At 39.4% G+C, this 17,314-nt stretch overlaps 1 protein-coding gene across 3 annotated transcripts in view; it reads right to left on the minus strand.

Annotated features, from left to right (window-relative positions):
• Nucleotides 1–17,314, minus strand: part of slc39a14 (solute carrier family 39 member 14) — a 38,006-nt gene that overhangs the window by 4,991 nt on the left and 15,701 nt on the right. For 2 of the 3 annotated variants that reach the window (XM_036144359.1, XM_036144360.1), the window contains exons 4-7: nt 13,260–13,437; nt 9,553–9,722; nt 6,132–6,254; nt 3,335–3,505 (exon numbers count right to left, since the gene is read on the minus strand). In XM_036144359.1, coding sequence (XP_036000252.1) covers nt 3,335–3,505; nt 6,132–6,254; nt 9,553–9,722; nt 13,260–13,437 — 642 coding nt within the window. Of the gene's footprint in view, nt 1–3,334; nt 3,506–6,131; nt 6,255–9,552; nt 9,723–11,269; nt 11,440–13,259; nt 13,438–17,314 lie in introns of all 3 variants that reach the window. The other variant, XM_036144361.1, reaches the window with a different exon arrangement.

A 17,314-nucleotide genomic window follows, 5' to 3' on the forward strand; every position in this document is an offset into this window, starting at 1 on the left:
AGAGCAGAGACACAGAAAGCTCAGAAGCTCACACTGACCCAGGAGTACTTTCTATGTTAGAGAAGACAGAGCAGAGACACAGAAAGCTCAGAAGCTCACATTGACCCAGGAGTACTTTCTATGTTAGAGAAGACAGAGCAGAGACACAGAAAGCTCAGAAGCTCACATTGACCCAGGAGTACTTTCTATGTTAGAGAAGACAGAGCAGAGACACAGAAAGCTCAGAAGCTCACATTGACCCAGGAGTACTTTCTATGTTAGAGAAGACAGAGCAGAGACACAGAAAGCTCAGAAGCTCACACTGACCCAGGAGTACTTTCTATGTTAGAGAAGACAGAGCAGAGACACAGAAAGCTCAGAAGCTCACATTGACCCAGGAGTACTTTCTATGTTAGAGAAGACAGAGCAGAGACACAGAAAGCTCAGAAGCTCACATTGACCCAGGAGTACTTTCTATGTTAGAGAAGACAGAGCAGAGACACAGAAAGCTCAGAAGCTCACATTGACCCAGGAGTACTTTCTATGGTAGATGGTAATAGAGGATGATCTGCCTCCCCTGGTGATGTCACAGCTAACAGAATGCATTCCTTTTTTATTTTTAGAAATTCCGAGAATAAAGTCATAAAATTGTGAGAGGATGGTATTGATTTTATGAGAACTCACACAAAAGGCCGCTGTGTTTATTCTCATTCTTTTACACCTAATTTAATAACTTTATTTTCGTTATAATGAAAAAAAGCATTACAGCCATTGATGATTAATGAAAATAAATTACTAGCCACAGAGGACTACATTTCTGCAAAAAAATAAATAAATACATAAATAAATGTTTGAGATTAATTTCACATATTTGAGAGATAATGTCAAATAGTCATAAATATTCCATGATTAAAGGCATAAATTATATATTAAAATATTTAGGGTCAATAGTTATAGCTGCGTCCAATAACTATCAGACCTGTAAGATCAAGAGATCTCAGAAAAAAAACATGCATGACAAAATAAAGATCTCTAAAAACATTAAATCATGTCCCGATCTACCAAAGCCATTTTTAAAGCGAACAACAGTGAGGCCCACTTTCCACTGTGTAGGATAATGGTGGCGAACCTTCCTAGGCAAAGCCATACAAAAATAAATCCAACAGCGCATTAAAGACTCATCCAGGGGGTCAAAAAATAAGACGGAGCAACGTCTAAAGCTCCTCCCTTCATTTAAGGTCAGTGTTCCAGACTCAACTTTAAAGGAGAAGTCCGGTCAAAATCAGAATTCAAACCACTGAAAGTACTTTAAATACAAAACTACTACATACTGTGCAAAAAAATATACGTTTTTTTAATTATGAATAATTTTCATTTAATCATGTTTATGTGGATGAATCCATCTTGGTCAAGAATAGTACTGTCACCTCCCATTTTTTGACGTCACTCGGCGGACCCACAGTTGAGCAAGTTTCAACGCTCTGTTTGTCACGGCGCACTATTTTCCAACATGTCGACGACTGGTGCTCTGTACGAAGCAGAGAGTGATGAAGTACTTAGTGACAGTGATGAGAGTTCTGTGGAGCTATCATCATCTGATAGCGATATGGATTTTTTTAGAAGAGTTTCTTGACAGAAACCGGACTTTTGACGGAATCCAGCCGTACTTATTTCCAGTGCAAACTCAGTCGGGTCCTACAGTATATATGTATACACGCGTGTGTGTGTGTGTGTGTGTGTGTGTGTGTGTGCGCTCCGCTGCAGCGCCGCAGCACGGCGCTGCAGCGGAGCGCACACACACACACACACACACAGCGGAGGAGAGATTGCTGAAGTGACTTAAGTTATATATTTGCCCTTTAGTAAATAGGGCAGGTGGTCATTATTGTATAAATATTAAAATATAAGAGCGTTCCAGCACATGCTGGGGCGGAGGGATACCACATCACATGTGGTATCCCTCCGCCCCTCTGCTCGGTGACCATCCCCGCAAATTCTAAATAAAAAATTCTAAAATAAAAAATAACTTACCGAAAATCCTCGCTCTCATGTCATGTTCAAAACATTCTTCTTCAAAATGGTTGTTGCATATGACGTGTTTTCTCTCTGGCCAGAAGTTAGATGGCAAATCCGCTCTGTTCAAGTTGGCAATCCAGCGATGAGCCTGGTGGCTCATGAATCGGGAAGTTGAAATAAGCAATGTTTTTTCTACTTTTACCAGTTGTGTTGGAACATCCGATGGCCATGCACGTGGGCATTGTTGCTTCAGCAAAAGCTCTTGGGAATGTCAGCAGTGAAGTCCTCTGGAAATCCGAAAAAATTATTGATGATTGCAGCTATGTAGAACGGCTCCTATTGACTTTGCATGGAAAGCGGAGAGAAATGCTGTCGCCGCTTCCGCTTTTCCACGCCCCAGGATGTGATGTCAAACGCCCCTTACTGCCCAAATATGGGCAGTAATGTCAGCCCCCATACACAGTGATTCAGACGACAATTTATGTTTTTATTTTCTTATTGATTAAAGATAAGTTCATTAAATAACCACAAACGTATTAGTTTTAGTTATAGCTAATGATACCCTGATTTTTCCTTGTTGACCGGACTTCCCCTTTAAGAAAGAAAAGATGGCTTCCACACCAAAATCACCAAAAAGACCAAAAAGCCAATCTCATGTTTACTAAAAAAATATCCTGATGAACCCCAAGTTTTTTGGAAAATATTCTGTGGACTGATGAGAGAGAAGTGGAACATTTTGGAAAGGTGCATGCCGTTATAGTTGATGTAAACTAACAGCATTTCAGTACAACAACAACAGTGACAGTCAAACACAGTGGTGGCGGTATGATGCTCTGGGGCGGCTATACAACAATCTGTAAATGATGGGCCCATTAATTCTGGCCATGAGCACAAAAAGGCTGAAGAGAATCTCCGGTCATCGGGTTGCTGTCTTAATCTAATGAAAATCTACAGCAAGTCCACTTCTGACTCGGTAAAAAACGAACAAAATTAAAAAAAAATGTGTGTGTGGCCTAGTCACAGCCCAAACTTATATAAATCAAATTGGCAGAAAGGATCAGACAAATTTTCCTTCACAGCAATGCAGTGGCTGCACAACCAGATATTAGGTTTAGGGGGCAGTTACTTTTTCCACATAGGGTCAGGTTGGTTTGGAAAGCTTTGCTCCTTTTATTGCATTAAATCATCATCTAAATACTTCTATGTTTAATCATCTGACACATATATGATAAGAAAAAAAGCAAAAACATCGGATCGTCACAGCTCTTTGCAGATAATTGTGAACCCTTCTGATTAAAGTTTTTTAATGCAGTAGAATAACTTCTCCGTTTTTACGGACCTGTGGCGTCTGCGTGGAGCTGAGCATCAGCTCTCCCTCCTCAGCGTCGTCCACTTTCCCCTGAGCCAGACTGCCGGCTTCTCCGTTCTGCTGCAGCTTCTCCCCCTCCTCAGCATCCCTGTCCGGGGACGAGTAGTGGTCGGCGCCGCTGTAGTGACTGTGGCCGTGGCTCTGAGATCCAAATGGCAAAAAATTAAATAAAAAAAATAAATTAAAAAATGCAATCACTTTTTGCACTGCTGACTGTCTATTCACAGTACCAATTGTTTACATATACATGTGCAATACCGTACTTTAATTGTATTATGCAATTACCTTCCACTGCACTTTAATTTAAATAGCTTCTGTCCAACCTTTATTTATACATTTTATAGTAATAGCTACCTGTATATTATGCTCACAATTCTGCCTTTAGTAATAGCCATCTGTACATATATTCATAGTACATGCAAACTCTGTTATAATAAAAATCATCTGTATATTATGCTATTGTACATATCTGTAAAACTCTATTCATAGTAATATCCACCTGCATATTATATTCGGTACATATCCAGCTGTAAATTTGGTTCACAATGCTAGTTATCTATATATTATACTCATAGGACAAATCTATCAGTAAAATTATGTCTATAATAGTATTCATCTCTATATTTATTCAGTAATAATCCATGTCCTGTACTTATGGAACCATTGTTTATTCTGCACTTGCTGCTATTGCACTTCTGGTTAGACCTAAACTGCATTTTGTTGCCTTGTACATGTACCTGTGTAATGACAATAAAGTTGAATCTAATCTAATCTAATCTAAAATACTGTGACGTAATTAGTCAAAACCGTAACAGAAAAGAGAGAAAGCTGAATAAATATCACTCAAAAAGAATATAACAACATCTATGCAGCAGCTGGAGAGACTACAATCAAAATGAATTTAAGGGCTAAAAAAATGGATTTTGCATCATTTGTCCCCTTTAAGAACAGTTCAGTAACAGATAAAGCTGATGAATGAGCAGAAAAGGTTATACATCTAAATTCATATTTTACTGCTGCAGGATAACATGACACTGAGATTTTTAGACCTTTGATTTGAGCAGATTTAACGAGGTAGCCTACAGAGAGACAAATCTGTGATTGCTGTTTTTTTAGGACCACTGTGGACTCGTCTCTTCAGCTCACCTCACAGGTTTTCTCTGGGAGGAGGGCTGGTTTTGTCTCAGAAGGCTGTTAATAGATACAGAACTAATAATGCCACAATTAATCTGCTTCTGGGAGTCTTTAACCCTATTTTTAGGCATTTTATTTTAAAGAATCTTTGTGAATAAATTCCTGAAAGCCCACAGGACTGAGAAAGGTTGCTTGATATGGTGGCTGTAAAACTGCTTGTAAAACACTTTATTTTAGTATTCTGCTTTAGAGATCCAGAAGTAATTCAGATTTAGATTTAAAGATATAAAGCAGAAGCTCTTCTGTTTATTTGCTAGGGGGGAAAGTATTGCGGTTGCCAGTTTTGGTCAGACAGCACCTCTAACCTGCTAATTCAAACGGAGCGACCACTAGGTGGCGCTGCTGCTCAACAATTCCCTCCTTACTGACTCCTGCTGTACTTTGTGAATGAAATAAGACCAAGTTTATTCTCATCATTTTCTAATGAAGAAAACTGTCAGACTACAACATGTTCGCACTTTTTGGAAAAGTCTGTAATAGATCTTAAATATTCTGGGTTAAATAAACACTTTAACGCCGAGACAAACAACCGCAGTTGTTGAGTGGCTATGAGCTATAGACTGTATTAAAGTTTAAGATTTAGTGATGAGAAAACCTTGTTTAGGGGATGCAGAAGAAAAGAAAGTTGTCCCAGTTCTTCGTTTTATTTACTGTACATTAGCAGGATTCCTGTGAACGTTATGAACAATGATTCACCACCTGGCACTCTGACTGACTGTGCAACGCCCCGAGGAAACAAAAGGAAATAACAAACAAGCCGTAACGCTACTGAACGTCATTTCTGATCTCATGCGTTGCTGGAAAGCAAACATCCCATCCTACAAGTCAAACCTGCCAGAAGTGAACAGAAAAAACAAGTTCAAGAGGTTTATTTGGCATTCAGAGCAAATACCGATCAAAGCAAATGTTTAGTCTTATGAATAAAACTGCCACGACCAAATATGAAGAGGGAATTCAGAACCTTGCAAATGGTATTCATTTAACTATCATGTTACAATTGCAAATTTCTATGTATTTTATTAGGATTTAGTGTGAAGGGGCAACACAAAGTAGGGATGGGGAGGAAAACGAGACACTGAAGACGTCAAGCAAGTACTTAAAGCTTGAATACGTCTGAAAAATGACCCAAAACATGGTTTTAAATTAGTTATAAAGTAGCTTAAAGACAATAAAGTTAGTGTGAAAACACATGGAGCTGGCAGCCCAGAAACCTGGCTCGGTTTCACCGGTTCTGCCGGGAAGAATGAGTCGAGATTCAAGTAAGAACCTGTGAGAAGCTTGTTAAAGGAGATTATTATGTGACCTAATCCATACAGATCAGGGACAACAGTAGTGCTAAGCTGATACTGAGCAAATGTATAAACTTTGATGACATTTCTGTAAAAAACGTCTGATAATTCTGGGATTTAGCAAATGGAGACTGATGTTTCAATCCCAAGTGACCTTTAGTCTGACCTAATAATGTATATTCTTCTTTTTAGCAGATTCAGGAACAGTTGTGGCTCATTTGGAGGTTTCCAGGCTGCAGCATCTGGTGGAGAGCAGTGGCCCATCATCGTTCTTATAAACTCACCCCTTGTCTTTGCTTGAGGAGAACCTTGAGAACTTTTTCTGTGAAGAAGAAGAGGTAGAAGCCGCCGAAGACCACCGCCGACTTGGACACGTAGAAGTCCACCATGGGGTCAAAACCAAAGGCCTAGCAGGCGGAGAAAGAGGGCGTGTCAGTTTGTGCTGTCACGGTTTACTACACAATAACCTGTGAGTTTATTGTTATTTTTCTGCTAAACTTCAGTGTGTCGAGGTCATGTGTAGCTCAAACTTCAAACCACTTTATTGATATTTAACGCACGCGAAAACTCTAATAACGTCACGTTTTGTTTAACTGAGCAGACGGCCAATAAAAATCCTGTTAAACTGCATCGTTTCAAGCGAGGCTCAAAGCTCAGATTCACCTGTGACTCATTCGTCTGCGGGTACTTGGAGTTTAAAGGTGTGTATTTTTCAGATTATTTACGGTTACCCAACTGCTCTGTCATCACTGTGAGCACAGCTGAAACATTTTCGTCTCTTAAACCCACCCAGTGGGTGTGTTAGTGTTAGAAATAAGCAATAGAAATTACGGTTAACCCCAAAATTATTCATACCCCTGGTAGATTTAGGTTTAAAGTGAGCTTTTAATTTTAGCTGAAGATTAGGGTGATGGTGAGGAGGCCGCCCAGCCTCACAGGCATGGAGCTCATCTCCAACGTTAAATAATCAAAATACCAGAGGAATGGTGCAAAACCCTGGGTAGCGATCATGAGCAAGGTTTGATTGCCGTAATGCCAAAAAAATATTTTTTTCATTGATTATTGAGAAAGCTGTACATAACTTTCCACACGCCATTTTATCATAGAATCTAAATAAAAAAAGTTGTTTTTCTTTTTTTGTTCCATGCTTTTGGGGGATTTCCATCTCTTTTCCTATCAAAAACATACGTCTTGGTCATAGAATAAAACAAATATTTATCTAAAATCTGCCAGGAATGAATAATTTCAGGCTAATCTGTAGTTTTTTAGTGTTTAAAACTGTTAGGTGTCTTTATTTTACGCTCTGAGCTGGACTTAAAGCAGATTAAGAGCTTCATAAAGCCAGACCATTAAAGAGGCTTTAAAGCTTCACACAAAAGAGGATGAAATCAGATTATTAGGCATCCTCTCACATGTTCAGTTAACTTTTGCTTTATAGGAACAAAAGAATATGCATGGCAAGCCTCTTATTTCATTTTAACCTCCAAAATAAAGTAGTAAAAGTAAGATTTTAACGTGTTGTCTCCTGACTGACTTCTTTAACCCGTCTTTGGTCGTCCTGCTCAGACCTGGCACCAGCATCCTCCCTGGGTGATCCGATCACAGCGTTAAACACAGGTGTGAACGTGCTAAAGGCAGATTGAAGATGGCACGGATCAGAACGCCTTCAGAGATGTTCTGAGACACTTTTATCTGCGCTAGTTTAGCGATCTGAACACAATCCGTCCTGAGCCACGCTGAAGCGCCCGCTGACCCGACAGGACTCCCAGCGGGCTGAAATATCGCCTTCCTGCTCCTTTAAACAATAACAAAAGCAGTAATGTTGAAGTTTTAGGACATGAAACTGTTCTGAGTTCTTTTCTGACCTTCTGGATGAGTAAACTAAGCACTCCTGGGGTAATTTTGACAAGGCAGCCACTCCAGAGAGTCAACCGCTGCTTTCTAAGCCTTTTCCAGCTGAAAGAGGACGACTTTCCCATCCATACTTAAATTTCTTTACATTGGGGTATAATGTGTTGCTTTATGAGATCTTGTAGCCCATCTGATGTTGTCAGACAGGTTCTATTTAAACTATTTCTCGAATACCAATGTCTTGCAGTAATCAGACTAAATTCTCATTTGTGCAAAAGGTTAAATTACGTTATTAGCTTTCTTTCCTTATTAAACCAAATCATCATTTGATAACTCCATTTTGTATTGACTCAGGTTATCAGTGATCAATATTATTATTATTTATCTGTTGAGCTGCAATATTTAAGTGTCACATTAACAGCAAAAACAAACAAAAAACTGTTAGGGAAATATACTGTGTAGCTGAACTTAAACTGTTAAAAACATCCAATAAAATGACAAGTAATATTACTGAATGTTAGGCCTATGGTGTGGCAACGACAATGTATTTATTCGCATGTATTTGGTCGCTTAGTTTTGTTTTTAATTATTGGCTGGGATCAGATCTCATCTGAAGCAGAGTGAATGTTGATTCCAGGTATGAACAGAGCCTTAAGATCAATATTTAACATAAGCAGCCGCATTGGAGCCTGAATAAAAGAAAAAATTTGATTCCTGTAAATCATCTCACTAATGTTATATTTCTGTTGAGGAGTAACTTATCAGCGATTTTTCAGAACATGTTGATGGAGCTGAGAGGCCACTTAGTGACACAGTTTTGCCTTTAGGTCAGATTTTAAGGAGAAGCGTGAAAAGTCACACTTAAATCTGTCCGTCTGTATATAAATCAGCCCAGGATGCTAACAGCAAGTTCTGAACAGGATCTAAAGCACCGACTTAACCACAACAGCCTGTTTATAAAAGTTGTACCTTGGTGAACACTTATCTCAACATAAATATATGCAGATCTATTTAATCCAATCGGTATTTATGTGAACTCGTCTTTGTGAACAAATCTGATGAAACGTTTTTGTCCAATTAAACTCTGATGGTGGTGGATTTATGTGTCATTATTAAGGAGGCGATGGAGTTTAAGTCATTTTTAGAAATGCAGTTAAAAATAGCATCAAACAGGAATATGTGAAGCAGGAAAAAGCCAAGAAAATACCAGATGGAAGCAGGTAGGCCTGGGCGATATGGCATAAAAATTAAATCTACCATTTTATTATCCCAAATCCAATTAATCGATTTATTTATTTTCCCCCCTCCTTTTCATTTCACAAAAAGAAATAAAAAAAAATGCTTTTATGTCAAGCATTTACTCTGGGAGATGACTTGAATTCAAAGTGCTATTAAATACCAGCTGGTAAACATGCTGGTAAAACAAGATGGCCGCCCTGCTGTTGTAAACAAAATGTTTGCCGCTAGTGGCGTTACAAGCTTCAGTTCACTGGTGTAACTAATTAAAATAATTAAAACAAAAGGTAATTAATAAATTAAAAGGTCTTATCTTGTGGTAAAAGTTTCCTCTTTAGAATATTTTGACAATATATTCTCCTAAACATATTTATGCAGCAGCTGCTGTTCTCTTCATGGAAGCGCAACGAGTGCATTAGCAAAATAAAATCCCGATTTTCAAAAAAAAATCTGATCTTAAAAAAAAACTGTAAATTCAAATTAATGGATTAAATCGATCAATCGCCCAGACCTAGATTCAGATTATGTAAAATCAGCACCCAGGAGACTTTACAGAGGATTTAAAACACAACAACGTTGCCCTGAGGTGTCAAACTGCAGCAGCAGCAGCAACTCTACCTCTGGGATGAGCTGAAACAGCGCGTTGGAGTACAGCGTGCCAATGGCCAGGGCTATGAAGTAGAGCAGCAGTCGCTTGTAAAAGGTTTTCTTCATGAAGGGCACCACGCTGGCCCCCACCAGCGAACACAGAGAGATCAGTGTCACACACAGGATCCCATAACCCCACACTGATCAACGGAGCAGAAAGGAGAGGGAAGGAGAGACAAAGAGGGGAGGTTAGTTCAGCGATTATCTGATCTGACTGATCACCAGGGCAAGAAACAATAACAGTTAAGAGAACACCAACCAATGACCCCTGTAGGAGGAAGAATTGAACAGTCTATTCACAGACAAGAGGCCAATTATCCAGTGAAATCAGATGAAGAGAATTGAGAATCTGCATTGGGAGGTAACATTTCTCCTTCCTGTGAAGCAGAGTCTGAAAGCCCTTCCTTTCCTGTACAGAGGAAGATATTATGGGGAGACATACAAACCTTGTTCCAGAGCAGTCGGGTGTGCTCGTGTCGCTATGAGGGCCTCGTGGGAAAACAATAACTACATCGCTGCTGAGACAAAGGACGCCAAAGCAGCCGCACGGAGAATGCTTTCAGCGTACGCTTACAGTCCTGCTAAAGAGAAAACACTGGACCTTTCTGCTCACGCTGGGACAAAATAAAACTGATCTGGTCTTTAACGCATCATAACATCTGTATAAATCTAAAATACGCTGTGCAAAAACACACAGCAGATGGCACACTGTCATTATTGATGAAATAAAGATAAAGCCAGGATTCAATACACTACTTTTTTAATTTAGATTTTAATCTCCCTGCTGTACCCTAAACTCTAGCGTTCAGACAGATAGCCTCAAAACTCAGTGAGTGCCAGACAAACCAAACGCATATCGCTACCCCTCCACCACCATGCCTGATAGCAGGACTTGTCTTCTTTAAAAAAAGCCCAACTTGATCAGATTGTTTTTAAATATTCCTGTCATGAATGTTGGCGTGTTACACGAGGCATGTCTGGGCATTGCTTAAAGCGATCATTTTGGAAAGACTGACAGCCATCTGAAATGTTTTCCACTTGTGAAAAATCTTTCCCACTGCAGAATGAGGGACTTTGAATATTTTGGAAATTATCTTTGAACCCTAATCAGGTTAATGGGCAGCAAACGTTGCTTCTGCACTCGCTGATGTCTTTCTGCCTTGGCTTCATGACGGCCACCAGCCAGATTTACAGCTTTTATAGGAGGTTCTCACACTAGTCAAGAACATTTGATTAAAACCAGACCGGCTGCTTTATTTTCCTGGAACAACAGGATGGAGTTACACATTAATTATTACTATAATCTTCATCTTCTATATACAGTAAGCTGGTAAGCTGATGTGTCTTTGCACACCCAATCTAACAACTATATCATTTGTAATCTGCTAAAGACCAGATCATTTTCTAATTTGTAAAACCCCACAATTCAAAGTGGGTGTTTTGTTCTTTTTTTTTTTTATCATGAATGTTCATGTATCACGTTTAGATTGGATAAAAAAATAATTCAACGTTGATTAAAGTTAAAGAAAACCACCCTGAAGAAACAAAAGCAGGAAGAGGTAAAAGTCCAAGACTGGCCAAAGGTGAAACACATTTCCTTTTCAAAGAAGGAGAAAAGCGTTGACGTTTGGGCTGTGGAAAGGTGTAAAAGGTGTAAAAGGTGTATGTTTACAGCCAGAGAGCAAACCTCGGGTAGGAGCTGCAGGACGGCTGTAGAGCAGAGCGTGCCAATGGCAAGAGCGATGAAAAAGGTGAGCGCATGTTTCATGCAATGCGTCTTCATCAGAGGCACGATGGCAACTCCGGCGAGGGAGCAGACACTGATCACAGTCACGCTCAAAAAAGAAAAACCCCAAACTGGATGTGGAATAGAGAGGAGCGTTAAAACACCGGGCATAATGAGCTGCAATGACGTCTACATTACAGAAATATGATGAAAAATAACCTGCATCACTGGTACCTTAGAGGGAGAAATTCAACTTTAACAGTTTGTGAAATGTAAACAATTTTATCCAAACAAAAAGGCAGTAAGAGAGAAAAATAAACTGATAAATATCAATAACACAATAAAAATAACATCTAAAAGGCTAGAAAATGAAAATCTGAACAGTTTATACAGACAGTAAAAGTAGGAACGTCTATAAATCATCTGAATGCAGAGCAGACAGCGGCTGCAGTCGTCAGCAGTGTTTATGGCGATTCAACAAAAAGCAAACCTGAATAAAGGCAATAAATACAATTAAGAGAAGTAAAACTAACGGCGGTAAAAAACAGAACAAGCTTAACTGTAGCATGGACATTAATCAGTTTCATAAACGGTCCAAATGTGCGTGAAATGAAAATGGTCACAGGTTAAGGCAGCGATATCTGCAGCAGGTATGAACGTTCATCTGCCTCGGTGCTGCTGGGAAATCTTCACCGGCTCTGAAAAGAAAAACTGCTGAGGGGCCAAAATAAGCTTCTCACAGGGGGGGGGGATTGAGGGGGGAAGGGGGGGGGTGGCTGAGGTGAGCTGAGGGCGCGAGAAAGTGTCTGGTAAGGAAAAACAAATCTGTCAGTGGAGAGCAGGAAGCTCTTTCTGTCACCTGTCCAGCGTTGAACAGGTTCAGTTTTAAGAGAACAAAACTATCCAACCAGCTGCAGACACCTGACCAACATTAATCTCACAGAAACTTTAAATCTGCAGCCTCGACCTTAAAGCAGCCTATATGAAACTAGAAGTCTGTGACAACAGCCTGCAGAGGTCCGTGTATTTCCAGGCGTTTGAAGGACGTCCCGCCCGGCTGTGTACACTCAGCATCTGGGATTAAGTTACTGAGAATCAGCAGATGATGAAAGATGAGCTTTCCTATGTGGACCTCTTCATCTGGATGTGCAGCCGGAGCATTACCGCCGATTCTGGAGGGTTATTGGGTCTTTAACCAACGTGATGAATACACTCCAAGGTAGGGCTGGGCGATATGGATTAAAAAATAAATCTCCGATTTTATCATACCAAATCCGATTATTAAATTTTTTCCTCCTTTTTGTTTCATAAAAAGAAATTAAAGAAATATTTTTAAAACCTTGCTTTTATGTCAAGCATTTCATCAGGGAGTTATCCTGAATTCAAAGTGCAACTAAAAACAAGCTGTGAAACATGCTTGTAAAACAAGATGGCAGCCGTGCCATTATAAACATTGAAAATATAACAAAACATTTGCTGCTAGTGGTATTACACATTGAGCTAAGAACAGGCTTCACTGCACTTATTAACTTCAAACTAAGTTAAAAAAAAAGTAAATAAGTAAATGAAGTACCTCGTATTATGGTAAAAAAAAGTTTCCACTTAACAATATTTTGACAATACATTTGCCTAAACTTATATTCAGCATCACATGCTGTTCTCTTCATGGAAACCCAGTGAGTGTATTGGCAAAATAAAATCCAGATTTTCCCAAAATGAAATCTTAAGGAATTGTAAATTCGAATTAATCGATTAAATCGATTTATCGCCCAGCCCTACTCCAAGGCTACAAAACAGAGCGTTTAGCCTCCTGTGTGGTTAGGGGCTGAATCATTATTTACAACGATCAGTGTCAGAGGTGACAGCACAACACTTCTGCCAACATAAAGACACATCTTAATATAATTCCATTTAAATATATGACAAAAAAAAAAAGGATTTAATGGCTCACCTTCTGCATCTGTAGGTCTAGGGGAGGGGTCTGGGCTTGGCTCCTCCCCCTTCCTGGCCTTGCAGGTGCCAGCATCCAGCTGCTGCAGCATGGTGGGGCAGAGCTTCTGGAGCCCCTGCCCATCCAGCCGGGACTGCTCGCTGATGCTGTAGATTGCCAGCGTGTCTGCAGGCAAGCACTGGAAAAGAAAGCATTGAAATGAATCAGTCAGATTTATGAACCAACTTGGCATCAACCACTATTGATTTTTATCTTTATTTATTTTACGTGTCCTGTCTGGTAATGTGGCATTAAAAGAGCCCAGCAGATTTACTTCCACATGTGGAGCATTACTGCTTTCACCATAGTTGCTCCGCTTGATTTATATATGCAAAAAGCTTTATTAGATATTGTTTTGGTATTAACTTCCCGTTTAATGGACACAAACGGAAAGGTAAACGAGAAAGAAAGTAGGAGAAAAAGATGGGACGAAATGCTAAAAAGGGAGAAAAGGTAAAAGAGAGGAGAGGAAAGGGAGAGAGCAATATAACATGCTCTGAGTCTGCTTCTACACCTGCAAAGAGAGATATAAAAAGAACAGAAAAACCAACTGATATATTATTACAGGTAAACAACCAACACATTCACACCATCACTGAATAATATGAAGTTTGTTTAATACAAGATGTATAAAGTGAGAGCTAAAGCTATTTATAGGGATTTCTGTAAGTACCTGAATCCAAACACCTGTAATGTTTGTGAGAATTATCCATGAGATAAAGGGATGAGCTCCATCCTTTATCTGTTTATAAAGGAACTCAGCTTTGGGTTCGATTCCAGCTTCCTCTGTCACATGTTGATGCCCCCCTGGGACACGCTGCTAACCCTAAACTACCTACAGAGCGCTGTACGAATGTGAATGTGGCTCTAGTGTGAAGCTAGTAACCTGTACGACTAGCAAAGCGCTAAATAGACTCTAAACCACCGCTAAGCATACAGCCCACAGTGTGTGGCACTGTATAAACCTTCATCAATCATTTCAGAAATAAACTAAATGAATGCACACGCTTTTTAAAGACAGACATTTAGGACTGATGTGAACAGAAAACATGAACAGCAAAAAGCTAAATAAGAGAGCGTTGAACTTTTACAGACTCAGGCCAAGCCCAGAGCAGATATTTTAAATATTTTACCAAGTTCGTACCTCTCATAGTCATGCAAACAGTATTTTGTAGATGTAGATAGCAATGGGCAGGTTTTTTATATGCTAACTACCCTTTATGGAATAGAAACCAAAGCAATGAGACAACTTTAAGGGTAATGAAAGCGTTCCTCTTGCTCTGGATGTTGTCCCACTTCATTTGGATGCTTTTTTATGCAGATGTGTGGTCAGTATGGGGGTTCTCGTCATTACAGACACATCAGAATAATTAGTAGGTTACCAGAGCAGGTCTGGTTTCAGTTTTATCAGCTTGACCAGACAAATTAAAATGTTTCTCTTGTCAGGGAACGCTCGATCAAGCAGCCAGCGCTATTTTAATCAGGGGCATGTTTAGTGTTCACACAAGCTGCCACAGACAAAGGTGGCAGAAGAAAACATCAGCTGACAACAGCAGGGCTAGATAAGGAAAATAGTTCTTCAATTGCTCCCAATCACAGCTCACTTACACCGAGCTAACCTCCAGCTCACTGTTTCTGGGGTATTGTTGGTGATTTAATGTCAGAAACATCCAGAGTGTTATCCAGCAAGCCACGTGGCCATGAAAGAGGCAGCAGGTTATTAAAAATCAAGGTTTATTTTGGTGTCCACCACTTACAAAACTGGATTACAGGCAGCGTACTTTCTTTTGTTGATATTAATAATTTTGGTTTTCCCTAATCTAAGAGCTTTTCCCCCAGGAAAGTTATACCCCCCTGAAAAAATAAGATGCAGCTTCCCTTCTGTCTCATGTGTCCTGTCTGTGTAGTACTCATTAAAATTTCATGACATTCAAAGTAAAGCACGTATTGAGAAGGTTTTTCTGGAAGTTCTGTCTGCACAAGGTTAACTGCAAACGCACTGAAATATTTTACCAGACATAACATGAATAAATATGTGACATGTGTGTTATGGCTGCAGTGGGTCTCTACCTTATTTTCCTTGCCGGGTTAGAGACAGGCCTTCTGCAGGTGGGATGCATTTCCCTGATTGGTGCTTTGCTGCTTTAAAGCTGCTATGCTTGCAGCAGAGGGGAGGCTCTCTTCCTGCTCTCCCTCCTCAGATCCCCATTTGGTTTGTTTGGTTTGGAGCTTGGCTTATGGTTGGGTTTTGTTAGGTTTGTTTTGAATTTGCTTATTTCTGGTTAGTTATGGTTTCTTATTTCAGGTATTCTCTCTTTGGGCTTTTATTTCTTTAGTATAATTTAATAAAATTCAGTTTTAATTTAACCAGAAAATCCTTGTGTGGTCTCCTTGTAATGTTATACCACCAAACGAGCCTGGTGGACGTAACATTTGAATTTCTCCAATGTGAGATCAATAAAGCGTATCTTATCTTAATCATATGTGAACAAATAACATGAAAATAGATATAAAGGTGCTAACAATAGCCTAGCACGTCAGAGAAGAGGCATTCATGAAATCATGATCAGCAAGAGCAACGTGTGAGCTTTACCATTTCAGGTGAGATGTTACCAGCCAAAAAATGAATAATTACAATAAAGAAATAACCCAAAAATTGTGTGATTTTTTTTTTTTTTTTACCTGCTTTAAAGAATATGATCATTTATATTTAAACAACTTATTCTGATTTTCTGAAGGAAATCCAAAGTTAAAAATAGGTTTTCCACATTTCCTTTATTAAAAGAAGTTTACCCAGTTTGATATTATGTTAGACTCGAATAATAAAAAATAAAAAAACTTAATTAATTTTGGTCTAGCAACATGAGAACAGGACTTGGGCTGATATTTCTTTGAAAACACTTACTGTATTTAGCTAATTTTGATAAATGATTAAAAAAACATCTTTTAATCCACAAATGTTTGCAGTTTGAGTTAAAGACAGGTGTGGTCGTATTTATGTCATATTTAGAATGTAAAAAGTGTAGTTATGAAATAAAGAAGAATGAATGAATACGTTGTGTTGTACCCAACATTTTCAGTTGTAACATCCTAACATGTCCGTGCTGATTTCACCCTTATAAAAATAAAATGTTTCCATCTCCATCAGCCAGATCTTTCCAGTAGACCAAGTCTTTCTAGAAATGCAGTTGGGAAGGGGGGGGGGGGGGGGGGGGGTGGGGGCACAAAATCAGTCCAGGGGCCACAAATGGCCCCCGGGCCAAACTATGGAAATGCCTGATCTACAGCATCAGGACCGTCTTTAGTGACCAGCCGGTTCAGCAACAAGAGCCAGAAGAAGATCCAGCAGCTTTTCAGAGCTACGCCACAAAATGTCCACAAATTTATAATAACTTAATGCCTTAAAACATAAACCTAAACAGTTTTAAACATTTTCATATCAGATTTTCTCGTCCTGTTTCGCATGTAGGATTGTGCCCCTTAATTGACTTAAAGCCAAGCTGTGATCCTGGAGCAATCTAGATACTTGCTCCCATAAAAGGAATAGAAAAAAGAATAATGACAACTAACAAACATTTATTTAAAATGAAAACTTCAACTCAAGAGCCAAACAGGAAACATCGGGTACCAGACAAGATAAAGTTCTGATGGATTTCAAAATAAAATCACCCCACCAATTTACGCTAGCTTGACTAGTGTAAATTGGTGGGGTGATTTTATTTTGAACAAAACGGCGACACAGAAACCCGAGGAAGCAGACGGGCTTTTGGGGAATGAAATATGACATTTATGCGCACAGATAACGAGTTTTTAAGCTAGAAAACAAAAAAACACAGCTGTCTTTTAATCATATACGAGGGATAGTAACAGGAAGGACCGCGTGAACTTCTGCTCTACCGAGCGCCATTTCTGCCGCTGCCACCATTTCCCTGGGAGCATTCTGACTCGGAGTTTGTGGCTAACCGGAACTGGATCAGGATCGTAACCGTAGTCAGCGTAAGCCCCGGCTTTTTAAA

The sequence above is a fragment of the Fundulus heteroclitus genome, chromosome 12, assembly GCF_011125445.2.
Source record: "Fundulus heteroclitus isolate FHET01 chromosome 12, MU-UCD_Fhet_4.1, whole genome shotgun sequence".
Classification (NCBI taxonomy): Eukaryota; Metazoa; Chordata; class Actinopteri; order Cyprinodontiformes; family Fundulidae; genus Fundulus; species Fundulus heteroclitus.